General features: G+C 48.1%; 1 protein-coding gene across 5 annotated transcripts in view; it reads left to right on the top strand.

Annotated features, from left to right (window-relative positions):
* Positions 1 to 19442, top strand: part of LOC135907182 (phospholipid-transporting ATPase ABCA3-like) — a 326965-nt gene that overhangs the window by 283092 nt on the left and 24431 nt on the right. For 4 of the 5 annotated variants that reach the window (XM_065438856.1, XM_065438854.1, XM_065438853.1 and 1 more), the window contains one exon: positions 2280 to 2467. The exons of the other annotated variant lie outside the window; for it this stretch is intronic. In XM_065438856.1, the coding sequence (XP_065294928.1) occupies positions 2280 to 2467 (188 nt within the window). The remainder of the gene's footprint in view (positions 1 to 2279; positions 2468 to 19442) is intronic. 5 annotated transcript variants of the gene reach the window in all.

The raw sequence follows: 19442 nt of genomic DNA, 5'->3' as shown, positions 1-19442 counted from the left end.
GCACCGCAGTTGGCCGTTTGGCCGGGACGACACTTGCAATGAGGTACAGTTCAAAACAGATCCGTGCGTTGTGGTGTGGTTGGGTGTGCCGTTGCGAAAAAGCACTATACCCATTGTAGGATTGTGGCTAGTATCATCTCCAACCAATCTGCTTTGCCGGTAGCCATTTCATGCTTTACATCTACTCTTGATTACGGGAGAGCCATATTTCTTTGTGTACTCTACGGGACGATGGCCCCTACCTGCGATCTACAATCAGTCCAGTTTTGAGCTAGCTAATTTGAACTAGCGCCTACAATTATGCTAACTTCATTACCCATCCTAGTTTTCTGCTGTCCTCTGCTAGGTTCCTCTTCCCTTGGTAAAAAAAAATATGCCTGAACCATTCTGTAATTCCAATTGTCCAGCAATTATATATCCTATGCATTACATGGCCCACTCACCTCCATATATTTCCCGTAATATCAACTAGAATATCGAGTATACCCGTTTGGTTACTGATCGACACTGCTCTCTTCCTGCGTCTTAATGTTACGCCTAACATTTTACGTTCCATCGCTATTCGTGCGGTCCTTAACTTGTTCTTAAGCTTCTTTGTTAACCTCCAAGTTTCTTTAATGTGTTAGCACCAGTAGAAGGCAATCATTTCACACTTTTCATTACAATGACAGCCCTAAGCTCCCAGTCAGGATTTTGTATTGCCTGCCGTATGCCACTACAATCCATTTTCACTCTTTTGCGAATGTCCTCCTCATGAACATGGTCTTTTACGGGTAGTTGACCTAAATCAACGTACTCCTGTGGAGAGCTTGTCTCTCCTTGCCTGACTCCTTAGTCGATACGTAATGTGCCATCTGTGATAGGACATTTACCTTTCAACAAGGAGAATCACGTCACGCCAGACGTGCTCTGACTGTCATACGAAGTTTACTTCTTAGCCGCCGTCGCTGCCGCAGACTCAACCGAAACGACGGAAACACAACTAAAATAAAACAATATGACGTCTTTCCGCCCCATGGCACCTGCATATCACGCAGAAGCAGCTCCAACTGCTCTAAACTACTATAGCTGTAGCCATACTGCTTCTAGTCTGCCATTAGTGCTCCTGCTCCGGTTCGCCCATTCGAACGTAGCTGCTCTTGACCGAACACTGTCCGAACGCTTTTGAATGCTCCTGCTCGCGCCCAGTGACATGTGTCATTAATCATTCTAAAGAAAATCCTTCGACTAGACTAGCCGCACTGTTGTGAAACCGTAAGGGTCCCAAATTTCTCAATTCTTTCCACGACGCAACTCAGCAGTTTAGATTGAGGAGTAAAATGATTGACAGTCACCTAAATATCCCTGCGGGATTTGAATCCGAAAGCATAATGACATCTCTAATTGATCGCTCACGTTCATGATGCGTAACGTCATACATTTTCCCGTGTCTTACACGAGTCTACCTTAATCCACCTCAATCCACCTTGCCATATTTTAAAGTTAGTCACCTAATTTCAACTTGTCCCAAATTTAAATATGCGTTACTACCAAGGTCATACGAGACTCTGATGGCGTCACTTATTATTATTATTATTATTATTATTATTATTATTATTATTATTATTATTATTATTATTTTCCTCATGGAACATTTAATGCTTTCGCATTAATAATGCATGTCTTTTCAGGGGAGTTCCGCAACGGTTTTACTGCGGCGGGGAAGGGCCTGCGAAAGCACTGTCGATGTAAAATGCAAGCGCAGCGCAACGTGTTTCTAAGCCCCGAATTTCCCTAGAACCGCATTTATCACTGATTTTAAAGAAGAACTTATCTTGCGTACATCTCATTGCAGTCGACAAGAACTTACATATTGGCCGGTGACGCAGCGATGTTTGTTTTTCACGTGGCATTATAAAAGCTTGATAATGGGGTACAGACAGGAGTTTCAGCTGGTGCGGCAGCGAAAGCTGACGCCGTTGTGCTGCAAGACAACGCACGCGACATCACTAAGACCTTGAACAGCAAGACATGACCACTGTAGGACGCAGCGTCAAGTGCTGCAACTGCTGCCGTGTTCGAGAGAGGCCGTGAATATGCAGGAACCCTAGTGCTTCCAAACGGTGTGAAAACGTCCTTAGGCTATGACAGATCGATTTTAAGATTTGCCTACATCTGTGATTGATTTCTATTCCGTTTGCGTTTTTTTTATTCTTTTTATTGATAATATTCACTCCCCTCTGTAATTCCCTTCACCTTGTGGGTTATATATCTTTTTTCTTTATTCACGTCCACCGCAGTGGCAGTCCCAGATCAGCTACTGCTTCCAGCTCGGAGGCCTACTGGACAATATGAACGCGTACGAGTACCTGTACCTGGTCGGCCGGCTGCGAGGCATCCCTGAAAACGAATTAAAGCCCATGGTGGACAGCATCGTATCCGTCGTCGATCTCACAGAGCACGCCTCAAAGCAGTGCGGCGAGTACAGGTTCGCGGATTTACATTCATGCGTTAACATTCTAAGCGTGCTTGAAGCACTTTCGGTGGACAATGCATGTACGTACGCTTGTGTGTATTTATATGCATGTTTGTTTGTATCAAACCTTTTTCCTGCTTAGCTGGGTCACTGGGAAGTCCGTTTGTCGTATAAGTAGCGCATTGGGCGGCTAAAGTGAGCTAATAAGGTTCGAAACTAACCATCAAACCAACTTGAGTCATTGTACATGTGGCGATGCGTACATACGTACAGCTGTTCAACAAAACTCTTTGATGTTGCGATACCACGTACCCGAGCACACGAGGGTTGGACCCTCCCGCGTGTAGCCGTGCGCGGCTTAGCCGTATCTGGGGAAAAGGGGATCCTGGGGGTTCAGCCGATGCTGGGTGTTTGGACCTTTAAGGCCCCCCGGCGGAGGCAACACACCTCTTCGGCCTCTGCTTCATATAGACGGCACCTCCAGACAGACCCACCTGGAGGAAATCGGCAGTCGCCTTTTCCTGTCCCCCTCTTCAATCTTTTGCTTTCTCTCTTGCTGTTTCTTCTTTCCTGTCTACTTATCACTTCTTCTCACTTCCGTATTCTCGGCGGCAAGGGTTAACCTGGTGTAATTACCCAAACTTGGGTATTTTATATTAGGTTATAGTGGCGATGCATGGCTGGCGTCTGCAGGTAGTTTCCCGACCTTGTAGCGTCCCCTTGTTGGGCTCGGTGGTGGGTGGCCACCATCGCCGCCGAATTTCCAAATTTTGTATGGCAAACGCTTTTCCCCCACTGCCTGATCGCTCCCTGAAGAGGGGGCGCACCGATGAACCTTTCAGCTTCTTTATGCAACCAAAACAGTCATTTCCGAAATACCACGTTGTTCACAGTCAACACGAATCTAAGACAGTCCGAATGATATCACCTTTTCTTGTAGCCAAATCCCTCACAGAAGCAAAAGGCCCACGTTATAAGGTAACAAAGATGGGAAGCGGTGATCTTCTCGAAGTTCGCGACAAGCCACAGTACGACAGACTCACGAAACTTGTAGCGTTCAGGGACATTCCCGTCTCAGTAGACCCACACAGGACGATGAATACAGTGCGCGGGGTCATCTCGGAAGATGACCTTCTCGAACTTAGTGAAAGTGAATTACTAGAAGGATGGCAGGAACAGAACGTTGTCTAGGTGCAAAGGATTAAAATAAGACGAGAGGACAAAGAAATACCAACTAGACACATTATCATAACTTTTGGAACCAGCATTCTTCCTGAATCAATCGAGACCGGTTACTGCAAGCAACGTGTCAGACCATACATACCAAACCCGCGTCGATGTTCCAAGTGTCAGCGTTTTGGGCACCGGTCACAAACCTGCAGAGGGCGTGCGACTTGTGCTAAGTGTAGCTCCATCGAACACTCTTCTGACGTTTGCAGTTCAGCAACCCACTGTGCCAACTGTGAAGGAGACCACCCTGCTTACTCGCGATCCTGCCCTTCGTGGAAAAAGGAAAAACAAATAATAGAATTCAAAGTAAAACTAAATCTGACTTTGCCAGAGGCACGCAAGTGGTTCTTTTCCAACAATCAGAACAGTCCTTCCTACACCGATGTGGCGCGCCGGGGGGCGGCGCCACATCATTCGGCGCCCGCCCAAGTCACTCGGAGAGTGACGGCGGTCACGCCATCCGCCCCCCTGACGGGGACAGCCAGCGCTGTTCCGTCGCCCGCAAATGAGGGCCAGCAGACCTCCGGGCCTGTTGTGCCCAGGGCCACTGCTCGTGCAAATCGGCCCACCACTCCCGCGAAAGTGCCTGCTCCATGGGCACTATCCACCGCCTCAGACGAGGTGATGGATACAAGCACAAATCCGGCGTCTCAGACGCCTAAGGACTGGCGCAGCTCCCTCGAGCGCACCGGGAAGAAAGAGAGAGCTCGTATCAAGGGGCCTGAAAGGTCCCGTGAGCTTATATAATCTATATTTCTTAGACACACAGCACAAAACACATACATTATGGATACGCACATAATACAATGGAACATCAGGGGTTTCAATCAAAGGATGCTGTGTACAATCCAAGGGTGCTGTGTGTCCAAGAAACGAATCCTAATGCTTCACACATGAACTTTCTCCGACAGTATGCCACTTACCGCAAAGACCGCAACGACACCCTTACCTCGTCTTGCGTTGTGGCAATAATTGTAGATAAGGGTGTTGCTTGCCGGCAATTACCGCTTAAAACACACCTAGAGGCAGTTGCAGTCCGTGCGATACTGTTTGACAAACTGGTAACAATTTCCTCACTATACATCCCCCCGAACTACCGCCTTTTAAAAACAGAATTCCAAAGCCTTATGAATTAACTACCCGAACCTTATATTGTCGTCGGAGATTTTAATACGCACAATACTCTTTGGGGGGGTTGTCGTTGTGATGCAAGGGGACGCTTAGTAGAAAGCTTCCTCTTCGCTACAGGTGCATGCTTACTAAATAATAAAGAGCCTACATTCTATAGCATGGCATGCAAAACATTTTCATCGATCGATTTAAGTATTGCATCTCGTACACTCGTACCGTATCTAGAGTGGAACGTGCTTAAAAATCCATATGGCAGCGACCATTTTCCAATTGTCATAAAATCAACAAAACGTGATGAATGGTCTCCATACGTGCCCCACTGGAAAACCGAGTCAGCCGACTGGAAACGTTATAAAGAACTCACCTGCATGACTTGGGAAGACATCTCTGCACTTTCTATTGATGACGCCGTGACATATCTGACAGCATTTATTGTTGATGCGGCGTCACTATGTATCCCTGAATCAAATAGATTGCCCTTCAAAGGACGTGTTCCCTGGTGGAATGCGGAGTGCAAGGAAGCTCATAAGAATCAAAATAAGGCGTGGAGTCACCTTCGCGAATCTCTAACTGCCGAGTATCGAATCTGATCAATTTCAAGAAAATAAAGTCACTAGGCAGAAGAACACGCCGCCGCGCCAAACGGGAAAGTTGGCAAAAATACATCAGTAGCACCAACTCATATACAGACGAGCGGAAAGCCTGGAATAGGGTCAACAGAATAAAAGGGCGCGAAACTCATCATCTACCTTTGGTAAACAGTCAAGGAGACACTATTGAAGACCAGGCTGATTTGCTAGGAGCACATATTCAGTACATATCGAGTTCATCTCATTACTCAGATACATTTCTAAGATATCAGCGACAAGCGGAATGGCAGCCTCTGAATCAGAGAGGAAATAAAAATGAACCTTACAACCGGCCATTTAGCATGGCGGGATTTTAGGCTGCACTGAACCGCTGCAATAAATCAGCTCCTGGGGGTGATCGAATACCTACACGCCGAAACACACAAAACCCTACTATCACTTTTTAATTACATATTCTCCGCCAGTTATATTCCATCTGCCTGGAAGCAAGCAATCGTAATTCCTATTATCAAAGAGGGCAAGGATCCAACTTCGGTCAGCAGCTACAGGCCTATAGCCCTGACAAGCTGCCTATGCAAACTCTTTGAGAAAATGGTAAATAGACGCCTAATTCATTATCTTGAAAGCACACAATACTAGACCCCTTGCAGTGTGGTTTTAGGGAGGGTAGATCTACGACAGATCACCTTGTCCGAATGGAGGCGAATATCCGAGATGCGTTCGTGCACAAGCAGTTTTTATTAGCGGTATTTTTAGACATGGAAAAGGCATACGACATAGCCTGGCGTTTTGGAATTTTTCGTGATCTGGCTAGTATGGGTGTCAGAGGCAATCTGTTGAACCTGATCCAAAGGTACCTCTCTAATCGTACGTTCCGTGTGAGGACTGGTCAAGTGTTGTCTCGTCAATTCACGCAGGAAACAGGTGTGCCACAAGGTGGTGTACTGAGCTGCACGCTCTTCATCGTAAAAATGAATTCCCTCTATAGAGTCATACCACGCACAATGTTTTATTCAGCGTGTGTGGATGACGTACAGATAGGATTTATATCATGCAACATTTCTATCTGTGAGCGGCATACACAGCTTGGCCTAAACAAAATATCTAAGTGGGCTGACGGGAATGGATTCAAGTTAAACCCCCAAAAAAGCAAATGCCTTTTATTTTCGAAAAACAGAGGTATACTACCTGACCCTGCTATCTATCTTAATGGACAACGGCTATCTGTCAGCCACGAACATAAATTTTTAGGAATCATCTTAGACTCTAAACTAACATTTGTCCCTCACCTTAAATATCTGAGAGCGAGATGTCTGAAGACAATGAATTTGCTAAAGCTCTTGTCCCGCACATCTTGGGGAAGTGACAGGAGATGCCTTTTGAGCCTCTACAAAAGCCTTATATGGTCCCGTCTCGACTATGGAGTAATAGTAAATAGCTCTGCTGCACCTAGTGCTTTAACGATGCTAGATCCCATTCACCACTTGGGTATACGCCTGGCTACAGGGGCTTTTAGGACAAGTCCCGTAGAAAGCCTGTATGCGGAGTGTAATGAATGGTCATTACCTCTCCAAACGACATATTTAACTTTTTCCTGTGCTCTCAAGGTCAAATCAGATGTTCAGCATCCATGTCACTTATTCTTGAAGAGTCCACAGCCAGATTATTTCGTAACCACCCAGCTATTAGACCTCCGTTGAGCCTTCGTTTGACAACACTGGCAGAAAAAATAGGTGTCTTAGTCCCAGAGAATGTCCAAGTGGCACCCACTCGCCTGCTCCCACCATGGGAATGGAAGACCATTGAATGCGACGTCTCTTTCATAGAAAAATCTAAGAGCGCACCAGAAGCACATATACAATTCCATTTTCGTGAACTTCAGCAGAAGTACTCCTGTACAGAATATTATACAGACGCTTCCAAGTCCTCTGAAGGAGTCTCCTACGCAGCTCTGGGACCTTCATTTTCAGTATCCGGAGCACTAAATCCACACACAAGTATATTTATAGCTGAAGCCTACGCTATACTATCGGCTGTTCAAAACATAAGGCTCACAAAACGTGCTAGGGCTATTGTATTTACAGATTCATTAAGTGTAGTCAGAGCCCTACTTAGACCAAGCAAAATATAAAAACTCAATTTTTAGTGAGCTGTACAGTCTGTTGTGCTCCCTATATATGTGCAATCAAGTGATTGTCATATGCTGGGTACCTGGTCACAAAGGTATAAAAGGCAACGAAGCTGCTGACGAAAGGGCTGGGTCAGTAACTTGTCGCGATGCAGATTCGAATATCCCCATCCCTGCCGCAGACCTAAAGCCTTTTCTACGCAGTAAATTGCGGAATCATTAGCAAGGCGAATGGGATAAACATGCAATGAAGAAGCTTCACATAATAAAACCAAAACTGGGGAACTGGATAAATGGTAAAATAGCAAGGTACAAAGAAGTACTTCTTTGCCGATTAAGGATAGGCCACACATACGGCACCCACTCTCATCTATTGACTGGGGGCGATCCTCCAACTTGTGTTAAGTGCGGCAATAATCTCACTGTCCTCCATGCTCTTATTCACTGCCCTGCAATAGAAACACAGAGGAAAAGTATTACCCTGCTGCATATCGCGGGAAATTACCCTTTCACCCTGCATTTTTTCTTAGCGATGAACCACTTTTTAGTCTGCAAACAATCTTAAGAGTTTTTAGCCGAAACGGACACCCTGAAAATCATCTGGCCAGGCAACTTTTAAGCACGTGACTAACAGCCCTGCCTTCAAGGGTTCTCTTGAATCTCTGGTATCAGTGTTATGGTTTTATTGCATCATCTTTTAACAAAAGCCCATTGCCATAGCCCACATCACATCCTAGTCACCGTCATTATTTTAGCACCTCTATATTCCACTCCACTTACAGCGTAAGTTTTTAGGCCCTTTTACAGCCATATCACATCTACCACGATGAGTTCATTGTGCAAGTCATCCACAATACATCGTCAACATTACCACCTGTCATGGCGCTCTTTGGTCAAACCTGGCCCTTGCGCCTTAAAACACCACACATCATCAACAAAACTCTTTGATGCCAATTTGGGTCACTCGGTATGTGCCAGTAGGTGGGCTATCCTTCAAAGAACATACTTGACGCCAACTTGGGGAAGTAGAGAAAGTAGAAAGAAAGTAGGGTAAGAGAAAGTAGTCTAGAGGAATTCCAAATCCCACAGGTAACGCCAGAAGAAGTAAAGAAAGCCTTCGGAGATATGCAAAGGGGTAAGGCAGCTGGGGAGGATCAGGTAACAGCACATTTGTTGAAGGATGGTGGGCAGATTGTTCTAGAGAAACTCGCCACCCTGTATACGCAATGCCTCATAACGTCGAGCGTACCGGAATCTTGGGAAAACGCTATACATAATCCTAATCCACAAGAAAGGGGACGCCAAAGACTTGAAAAATTATAGACCAATCAGCTTACTGTCCGTTGCCTACAAACTATTTACTGAGGTAATCGCAAATAGAATCAGGAACACCTTAGACTTCTGTCAAGCAAAGGACCAGGCAGGATTCCGTAAAGGCTACTCAACAATAGATCATATTCACACTATCAATCAGGTGATAGAAAAATGTGCGGAATATAACCTACCCTTATATAAAGCTTTCATTGATTACGAGAAAGCATTTGATTCTGTCGAAACCTCAGCAGTCATTGAGGCATTACGGAATCAGGGTGTAGACGAGCCATATGTAAAAATACTGAAAAATATCTATAGCGGCTGCACAGCCACCGTAGTCCTCCATAAAGAAAGCAACAAAATCCCAATAAAGAAAGGCGTCAGGCAGGGAGATACGATCTCTCCAATGCTATTCACAGCGTGTTTACAGGAGGTATTCAGAGACCTGGATTGGGAAGAAATGGGGATAAAAGTTAATGGAGAATACCTTAGTAACTTGCGATTCGCTGATGATATTGCCTTGCTTAGTAACTCAGGGGACCAACTGCAATGCATGCTTACTGACCTGGAGAGGCAAAGTAGAGGAGTGGGTCTAAAAATTAATCTGCAGAAAACTAAAGTAATGTTTAACAGTCTCGGAAGAGAACAGCAGTTTACAATAGGCAGCGAGGCACTGGAAGTCGTAAGGGAATACATATACTTAGGGCAGGTAGTGACTGCGGATCCGGATCATGAAACAGAAATAATCAGAAGAATAAGAATGGGCTGGGGTGCGTTTGGCAGGCATTCCCAGATCATGAACAGCAGGTTGCCATTATCCCTCAAGAGAAAAGTGTATAATAGCTGTGTCTTACGAGTACTCACCTACGGGGCAGAAACCTGGAGGCTTACGAAAAGGGTTCTACTCAAATTGAGGACGACGCAACGAGCTATGGAAAGAAGAATGATAGGTGTAACGTTAAGGGATAAGGAAAGAGCAGATTGGGTGAGGGAACAAACGCGAGTTAATGACATCTTAGTTGAAATCAAGAAAAAGAAATGGGCATGGGCAGGACATGTAATGAGGAGGGAAGATAACCGGTGGTCATTAAGGGTTACGAACTGGATTCCAAGGGAAGGGAAGCGTAGCAGGGGACGGCAGAAAGTTAGGTGGGCGGATGAGATTAAGAAGTTTGCAGGGGCGGCATGGCCACAATTAGTACATGACCGGGGTCGTTGGAGAAATATGGGAGAGGCCTTTGCCCTGCAGTGGGCGTAACCAGGCTGATGATGATGATGATTATGATGATGATGGGTAAGTAGGTCTGCGGCACTGGCAATGTGCCTCTCTACAATGGCGAACATGATCACTCAAGTTTCTCTGATGCTGAGTGAAATAAAACTCAGTCACAAGGGTTCGGTAAGGAAAATAAATCGGACACATTGGCAGGCTGCACCGTAAGTGCACTGGGTTATGTGCCGCTTTCAATGAACGACTTTCGTGCCAACGCTTTATCAAGCTGCGCCATAAATGCCCTGGGCGCATTTCGCTCTTCAATGAACCTCTCGCCAGCTCGCCAACTTAGGCCACGTGTTCCCCAGTGTTCACGCACACCGGCGCACTAAGCATTTCGCACCCCACGTGCAGGATTCACGGAGGTGGTAAAATGGCACCGGGTATTTTTACCGAAGGCCGAAACAGGAGTCCCACTGCAGGACACGCTTCATACATAATTCCTTTCGATGGTGGCAATATGTTGTCGCTGTATTGATTCAATGCTAACGCGTGTCCGCTGTCAGTCATAGCTAGATAGGTCATGCCACTACTTTTTACAGCCAGGCTGTCTTTGCCTAGGTTCATGTGATTTCTTCGTGGTGTAACGTCGACGGCAAACTATCAACACCAATGGCTCATACCCCCAAACAAAATGACTCATACCCCCGTAGATTAGAGGCTACAAGCACTCACCAAAGCGAAGCGAACAGATCATACATTCTTTGGAATCACACATATAATATAAACACAACATGTAGCATACAACATACTGTTACGAAAAGATAAAAGAACAGGAAGGAAGAAGAAGAACGCGAGGCGCTGGCTGCTGCGCGTTGTTGCTGGTCTGCCATCTTTAACTACACGCACTCTGCTTGGGTATATAGTGTATATACAGCCTTTCTATACTTCCAACATTCCCGTAACATATTGGTGGGAGGTTCTAGGTACCGCGGCTGGAAACGGAGCTCCGCAGTTGACGTCGCATCACTGTCCGCACTATGAATGACGGTGAGCACGCGGGATCAACGTCGTTGCCACCTCCAACGTCACCGTCATCAGCTACGTCGCTGTCCCCTTCGGTTGTGGTTGTGCTACCCAAGGACCCTGGAACTTTCTGCGGGACCATTGGCACCGACGTGGAGGAGTGGGTGGCGATGTGCGAATGCGTCAGTGGAATCAACAGATAGGACCCTACGCTTGTGCTAGCTAACCTGTTGTTCCACCTGGGAGACACGGCAAAGGTGTGCTACGGAAACCACGAAGAGGAGCTAACCCGCTGGGACCAATGCAAAGAGAAGTTGACAGAGTTGTTTGGCAAACCAGCCGGCCGTAAAATTCCCGCACAGAAGCAGATAGACCCCCGTGCCCAATCCCCCACGGACTCCTATGTCTCGTACATTCAGAATGTGCTAGCGCTTTGTCGTAAAGACAATCACGACATGACAGAAGCTGAGAAGGTCGCGCACGTACTGAAGGGCATTGCTGACGACGCCTCCAATCCGCTCATGTTCAAAAGCTGCTCGACAGTTGATGCTATCATCAAGGAGAGCCGACAATTCGAGCAGGCCAAAAGCCGACGAGTATTGCAACCGATCACCAGACTTCCCAACACTGTTGCAACGTCGACGTGTGAGGATGAATCCGCATGGCAGCATACGTCTCCATCAGAGGATGCGGAGCGAATTGTTCGACGTGAACTGGATGCGATGGCGCCCGCAGCTTCCTGTTCGCGTAATCCTGGCGCTAACCCTTTTCCAGTTCCTCTCGTACAAGACATCGTTCTCCAGGAGCTTGAAAACATTGATTCACATTCTGTCTGTCCTGTCACCAATCCCAGAGCCAATGATCGCCCTGCTACTATTTCCGCTCCACCCCGACGCTTCTCTCCGCGTTATCGCAACCCGACTGAGCGGAAGACTGATGACGACCAGCGAATATGTTTCACCTGTTGCCGCATTGGTCATGCGCTCGATACTGTCGCAACTCGTGGCCCTCAACACCTTCCACGCCGACCAAGCTGAGCCGTTTTGATGAAAATGTCCGAAATATTTCGCCCACCGCCGAGCCTGACAGCCCCAACAACTGTTCTAAGTACATATGGTACAATCGCTCACCATCGACGCGCGAACACCACTCTCGTACACCGCAAGCACGTCGCCCATTTTCCAGTTCGCCGCAGCCACGTCGCCTTTCATCCCCTGGGGCTTTTGGCCACACCCTTTGTGAAAACTCACAAATGCAGCCCTCGGAGGTGGTGCTGCATTGATTACTTCTGTAGCAAATCCTCCGTCTGTGCCCAAAAAGCGAAGTGTAATTTACGTTAAAATAGACGGCGTACCTGTCCAAGCACTCGTCAACACTGGAGCCCTCGTGTCTGTGATGACTGCTAGCCTACGTATACGTTTAGACAAGGTCCTCACCCTAGCAGCTGCCCGAGCACTTGCCGACGGCGGTGTGCTGGTTGTTCCTGGAATGTGTACTGCGCGTTTCAGTATACCCGGCCGCCCTACTTCTGTTCTCTTTGCAGTGATCGACAACTGCCCTCACGGCATTATCCTCGTATTGTACATTTACCCAATCATTCTGCTCTCACCGACTGCGCAACTGACGTTCTTCAGTTACAAGTGGCTCAACTCGCCGATGGTCTGAGCACCGCCCCACCGCACTTGTACTCGCTTAACGATGTGCATCTGTCACCCGAGGAAGTTACTTACACCACTCTGACCGCCCAGCCACAGGTTCCTGACGGTGAATATGTCCTTCGCCCCATCGTCGACGCACTTTTGAACCGGAACGTTGCCATTCCGAATACGCTGGTCACGACGTCGTTCTGCTGTTTCTGTATTTCATCCTGTGCTCTCAAGTGCTTCCGGCCGGTATGTTCCTGGCCAGACTTTCTAGTAGTTCCCAATTTGACATTCAGAGTCTGCACGCCGAGCTTATTAGCACCATTTGCTGCTCACAACTCTGGTACCTTAACGGATGACTTCGCGATATGATTGCACCTGACCTAACCTCTGCACAGGCCACGCACATGCGTCTCCTGCTCGAATCGTACAGTGACATCTTTGATTTTGGCGAAGGGCCTTTAGGCCAAGCATTTGTTGTTCACTACCGTATAAACACTTGGGACACGAATGTTGTTCGTTGGCGTCCCTATCGTGTATCGCATGCTGAACGTCGAGTCATCCAATCAGAAGTAGACAAAATGCTCCACAAGGGGTCATCGAACCATCACACAGCCCTTAAGCTTCGCCTGTCGTCCTTGTGAAAAAAAAAAGATGTTACCTGGCATTTTTGCATCAATTATCGCTAAACATGATCACACCAAAAGACCTTTACCCACTACCACGCATTGATGACACCTTGGACTGTTTGCACGGAGCTAAATGGTTCTCGTCCATCGATCTTCAATACGGCTACTATACGATTTCAGTTGATGAATTGGGCCGCGAGAAGGCGGCCTTTATCACGCTGGATGGTCTATATCAGTTCTAAGTCATGCCCTTTGGCCTATGCAATGCTCCTGCGAAACTTGAGCGTATGATGGACTCTCTTCTGCGAGCGGCGCTACAAATGGACCGCCTGTCTTTGTTACCTTGACGATGTTATTATTGTTCTCCCACACTCAGCAGCCACCTTACCCGACTCACTGCCTTTCTTGTGGTCGTCCAAAAAGCCGGCCTTCAAGTGAACTCCACGAAATGTCAACTCGGGCGCCGTCAGATTACCGTGTTGGGACAGGTCCTTCACGCATCCGGCGGACAACCAAATCGAGAGAAAGTTCACGCTGATCGCAGTTTCCCTGTGCCACGTTATCTTTCTGACGTGCGCTGCTTCGCCGGCCTGTGTTCTTATTTTCGCCGTTTCGTCAAAAACTTCGCCATTGACAGATATTCTAAAGAACACGCCATTATCATGCGGCTCGGAGCAGGCTCACGCGTTCGCCGCTGTTATCGGATTTCGGACCACCTCACACATACTTGCCCACTTTGATCGAGCTGCACTGACCGAAGTCCACACTGACGCAAGCGACCATGGCATCAGCGCTGTTCTCGCCCAACAACAGAATGGTACCGAGTGTTTGATAGCCTGTGCCAGCCGCCTGCTGTCACCTGCCGAGAGAAATTACTCCATCACCGAGCGGGAGTGCAGGGCTTTAGTTTGGGCTGTCGCCAAGTCCCGGCCATATATATGCACGGCCGCACGCTTTCGGTAGTTACAAACCACCACACACTCTACTGGCTGTCTTCCCTCCGGAACCCAATAGGACAGCTTCGTTGCTGAGCTTTGCGGCTCCAAGAATTGTCTATTATGAGTCTGGACTCCTCCACAACAACGCTGACAGCCTCACTTGTCACCCCGTGGATCCCCTGATCCTGCTGTGCATGATCCGGTGACCCGCATGATGGCTTTTACTGACATGACCGACATGCGCGCTGAACAACGCTACGCATCCTTACAGGCCATCATAGCTGTAGTGTGATCTGGCAGTTCCGACGGCATGTGCCACTTGACGGCATCCTCTACCGCCGCAGTATCAACCCTGACGTCCCGGAGTGTTCCTTGTCCTTCTTCGTCATCTGCGATTCGTCCCTCTCGAACAATTTCACGATGCGCCGACGGAGGGACACTTTGGGGTTTTGCGTACATACGACCGCGTACTACGCCGGTTCTCCTGGCTGGGTCTCGACCGCTGCGTGCGTCGTTATGTCGCAACTTGCGAATTATGTCAGCGCCGGAAGAAACCTCCTCTGCCATCCAATTGACTCCATCCAATTGATGTTCCTGCTGGACAATTCTTCCGTGTAGGCCTTGTCCACCTTGGCCCTTTTCCGACTAGAAGGAATACGTTTATCGCCGTCGCTACTGATTACGCGACACGTTAGGTGGTCATAAAGGCGCTGCCGACTAGCTGCGCAACAGACATCGCCGATTTTCTCCTCCAGGACATGAATCTTCACCCCGGTGAACCTCGACAGTTACTTACAGACCTCGGCCGCTGGTTCCTGTCACGACTTGTCGACAACCTCCTCCGCTATTGTGCCACTGAGCACAAACTCTCCACGCCTACCACCCACAAACGAATGGTCTTACGGAACGTCTCAACCGCATACTCACAGAGATAATGTTGATGTACGTCTCCAACGATCACCGCGACTGGGACGCCACGCTGACCTACGTGGCATTCACGTATAACTCATGCCGACATGACACAGCAAAATATTCACCCTTTTATCTTTTGTATGCTCACGACTCCACATTGCCGTTTGACACCATCCTCCCCTCTGTGCCACGTGTTGCAACTTAGTATGCTTGTGAAGTCATCGATCGCGCTAACATGGCGCGTCAAGTCGCCCAATCTCGTTTATCAGCCTCGCAACATATAGAAAACGACCGGTATGACCAGCGCCATCGCGATTGCTAAGTTCGCTCCATGTGCTTGGGTGCTCCTTTGGTCACCATGTCGTCGGGTCAGCCTCTCCCAGAATCTTCTCTCTTGCTACACAGGGCCTTATGAAGTCATACGTCAAGTTAACGAAGTCAATTCTGGTCCATCCTGAAGTCCAATGCCTGCTGACATCGTGCATGTTCCGCGGCTCAAGCGATCTTCGCTCGCAATTCTTCGCCTACCATGTGTTGAGACGTCACTTAAGCACCCGGGGGCACTGTTACGTAAGGATAAAAGAAGAGGAAGGAAGAAGATTGCGAGACGCTGGCTGCTGCATGTTGTTTCTGGCCAGTCATCTTTATCTACACTGACTCTGCTTGTGTATATAGTGCAAATGCAGTCTTTTTATGCTCCCAAAATCCCCGTAACAATACAACAAACATACATACAACATACAAGATATCGAACAAACTCAAAATGGTTATCCAAACCACATAATTGGTGATAACGCCTTCCGGCGCCTACACGCAATGCGAAGCGCCTAGTGCTTCCCGCGTGCGTTTCCAGTGAAGATTACTTTTGCGCAACCTGCCACGGCGACAGCAGCTTGCAACTTGGGGATTGACGTCCCTGTAGCCTTTCGTACATAAAATAACTTGTCTATTGCCTTATTTCAATGTTGTAGCAGCACCACTATGGGTAGCGTCATGCTGTCAAAATTACTAATACTCCCATTGCTACTATTACTGCAAAACAGCATTAATGCAACCACTCTAAAACTATAAAACATTGCATACCTCTCTGAGCAGTTGTAGTTGTGGTTTTCAACCGCTTCGCTAGACGTCCACTTTTTCGCAGAGCTGGGATGGCAGGTAAATTTTTTTTCTTTAAGCTGCAGGCTCCGCACTGAACAACTATAAACATGCCCAATATCACTGTGGTTAGCGCCACAGTCGATCAAGTGTACAATGACACATGGGCATGAGTTGAGGATCTCATAGGTGGCCATGGACAAATTTTGTTTTACAGCGAAGCTGTGTATGGCAAGAATCCCGGGATTCTTGGCATAACGTCGACAGAAAACCATCATCATCCATGGCTCATAACCCCAAATGGAACAGCCAAGTGAAGCGAACTCACGTATTCTTTGCAGTCACGCGTACAACATGCAGTACCACAGGCGGTTGAATAAAGAACAAGCTCGAAACAAGCATCCCGCCCACATAATTGCTGGTAAAGCACTCCTACAGGGGCTATGGTATGGAGCGAGGGAGCGCGGATCTTCTGTAGGTGTCGCTTTAGGGGTCGCAAAACTAGACACATTGTTACTGCGAATAGGTATAGCGTTCTTTGTTAAGTTGCGCATTATGCTGCAGTTCATGTTCACGGCTGGCCGGAACGCACGCAGAGCGTGCCCATGTGGCACGTACTCTTCCCCTCGTTGTCAACCGTGTCACTGGCTGAGGGCCGAAGACGCACTGCGAAGGAGCACACCTTATCTATTGTGCGCCACATTGACACAGGCCAACCACTGGAGACTTAAGAACACTTACACTTCGCTACTGAACGCTCTTTGTCGCCCACTGTGATGCCGTTTGACGGAAGTATAGGTGACTGACGAAGCAAAGCACGTCGTCTTCATTCATATTTATGCAAAGACACATTTTGAGGCGCAAAAGATGGAAGATTCTATAGCGAAAATCTCCACAGGGGTAAGATTTTGCAGCAAAAGGTCCACGCATTTCTCTCGGGTAAAGCAAATGCGATCAAGCAGGTTTCGTATCAGGCAGCAAGCGCCACGCAGAGGCAGCATCAAAGCCGACAGTTGAAGTACCAACGACAAGGCGTCACGCTATCCGATTTTATTGGGGCCGCTACGACTAGGGCTGAGTGACCGCGACTAAAGCCCTTTTTCCTACAGCGATACTTTCCTTCGGCACTTAGTTGTCGAGTCCTTGTGTGCGTCGAAGAGCGAGTCCTGGGTGCCAGCGATGCCTCAGCGCAGCTGGACCCTTACTGCTACTTACTACAAGGCCTGCTGGACTAACTGGGGGGCGCTTACTTTCTGGCAAGGCTATCTTAACCATCTGCCCCTCCCTCCTGCTTTGAGCGAGTTATGTGTATTTCATGCGGCAGCCTTTGCGCGAACACTAAGGGACACAGACTGCTCGTCCGCGCAGACACCACGCCTCATCGAGTGCACCTGCAAAACGAGGAACTGTGCACGTAGGGTGTCAGGGTGCAGCCGTGTTTCACCAGAGGCCAGGGCAACATTCGAAGAAGAGGCAGTGTGGGAACTCGTTCTAGCAGCACACAGAAGGAGAACAGCGACATCACGATAGAAGAGTCGGAAACCCGGTGCAGTGGTGGTCACGGGCCTGATAACCGGGGCTTGGACCTCGTACTTCACAAGATTGTACATACATGGCGAAACATGACATTAACGGGGATAAAACGCAATAACATAACGCAACAAGACGCTGAAGAAACAAAACATATTGCTACAAAATCGCACATAGCATTAAGAGATGAACTGAAAGTGATAAAACAAATTCGTAGTCCATATAAAGGAAATGTAACTGTGTTTACTGGCTCGAGTCGGCTGAGCAGAAACTGTACAATCTGTGAGTTTTATCTGCATTTGCTGCGTCTTTATGTCCAGGAATTTTGAATAGCAATGTCCAAAACTAGTCGTGTGTGCTGCAACTGGCTCTCCCATATACACGAATCATTCGCAGAAGCTCGGCATTTCCCTCTCGCTTTCGTTCTATCAGAACAGAAAGTCATTTGACAATTTCGAACAGTGAATCCTCGAGTGGAGTAAAAATGGAAAATTTATTGTAATTCATCTTTTCAATTAGGATAGAGAAAATTTCACATTTTCGCACGCTCCTAATTAGTACTCAATACTTTCCTGTCTGCTTTAAAATAAATGGACGGACAAATCACCGTACCACGTGGGACTACCCGCTGTTAACTGAAAAGTGACCGCCACATCCCAGCTCAAAATACGCGGAAAGTGGTATAATACTGACACGTGTACTTATCTTTATCGGGCGACCACGTTTCGCCGCTTAACAACTGTAATCGCACAGCGAGGGATGCGCCTGAATGTATCCGATGTTTCTGGAAAGTTATCGATGCTTCTACCCGGCTGTCTGTTGTCGCCGAAGCTTGTGTTATCTGATTTCATCGCGTAACGCGAATGGTATAGAACTTTGTGGAAGGCACGCGGGTCTGAACGATTAGTCTGGAACATTCGACGAGTGCTCTATAAAAGCCGACGCGCTTGACCCGCTGATCAGATTTTCGACGATCGCCGACTGTGTTCGCCGCTATCGTTGTGCTTTAAGTGTAGCCTGTTTTGTGGGCACAGGTTCGCCCAATAAAAGCTAGCTTTGTCTTTCACAGTACTGCTACTGTGTTCTCTCTTTACCGTCACTACCACGTGACATCTGGTGGAGGTGCTTGTGCGTTCATGTACCGAACGCCCCCGCAAAGCCGCGATCCAAGTCCGAAGCCCGAGGACAAAACCAACGTCGACCAAGACCAGCCACCAGCCAACCAAGACCAGCGAGCTAGCCGCCGGCTGCAAGGACTGCCCCCAGAGCACGGACTCCTACCTGAGACGAGCAGGAAGATTGCCACCAAGTCCTCCCCAATGGCAGCCCCAGCATCCCCAGTCGTGCTGCAGCAGCCCAGGGAGCCCCCCACGTTCCGCGGTTCAACATTCGAGGACCCGGAAACCTGGCTCGAGACGTACGAGAGGGTCGCTGCATATAACAGCTGGAACAGCGACGACAAACTGCGACATGTCTTCTTCGCATTGGAAGACGCTGCCAGGACGTGGTTCGAGAACAGAGAAGCCACGTTACCGACCTGGGACCTTTTCCGAAGCGCCTTCCTGAAGACATTCACAAGCGTCGTTCGCCGAGAACGAGCCCAAG

Source organism: Dermacentor albipictus, chromosome 9, assembly GCF_038994185.2.
Source record: "Dermacentor albipictus isolate Rhodes 1998 colony chromosome 9, USDA_Dalb.pri_finalv2, whole genome shotgun sequence".
Classification (NCBI taxonomy): domain Eukaryota; kingdom Metazoa; phylum Arthropoda; class Arachnida; order Ixodida; family Ixodidae; genus Dermacentor; species Dermacentor albipictus.
Note: the sequence above shows the minus strand (reverse complement) of the source record. Positions and strands in the feature narration are given on the sequence as shown.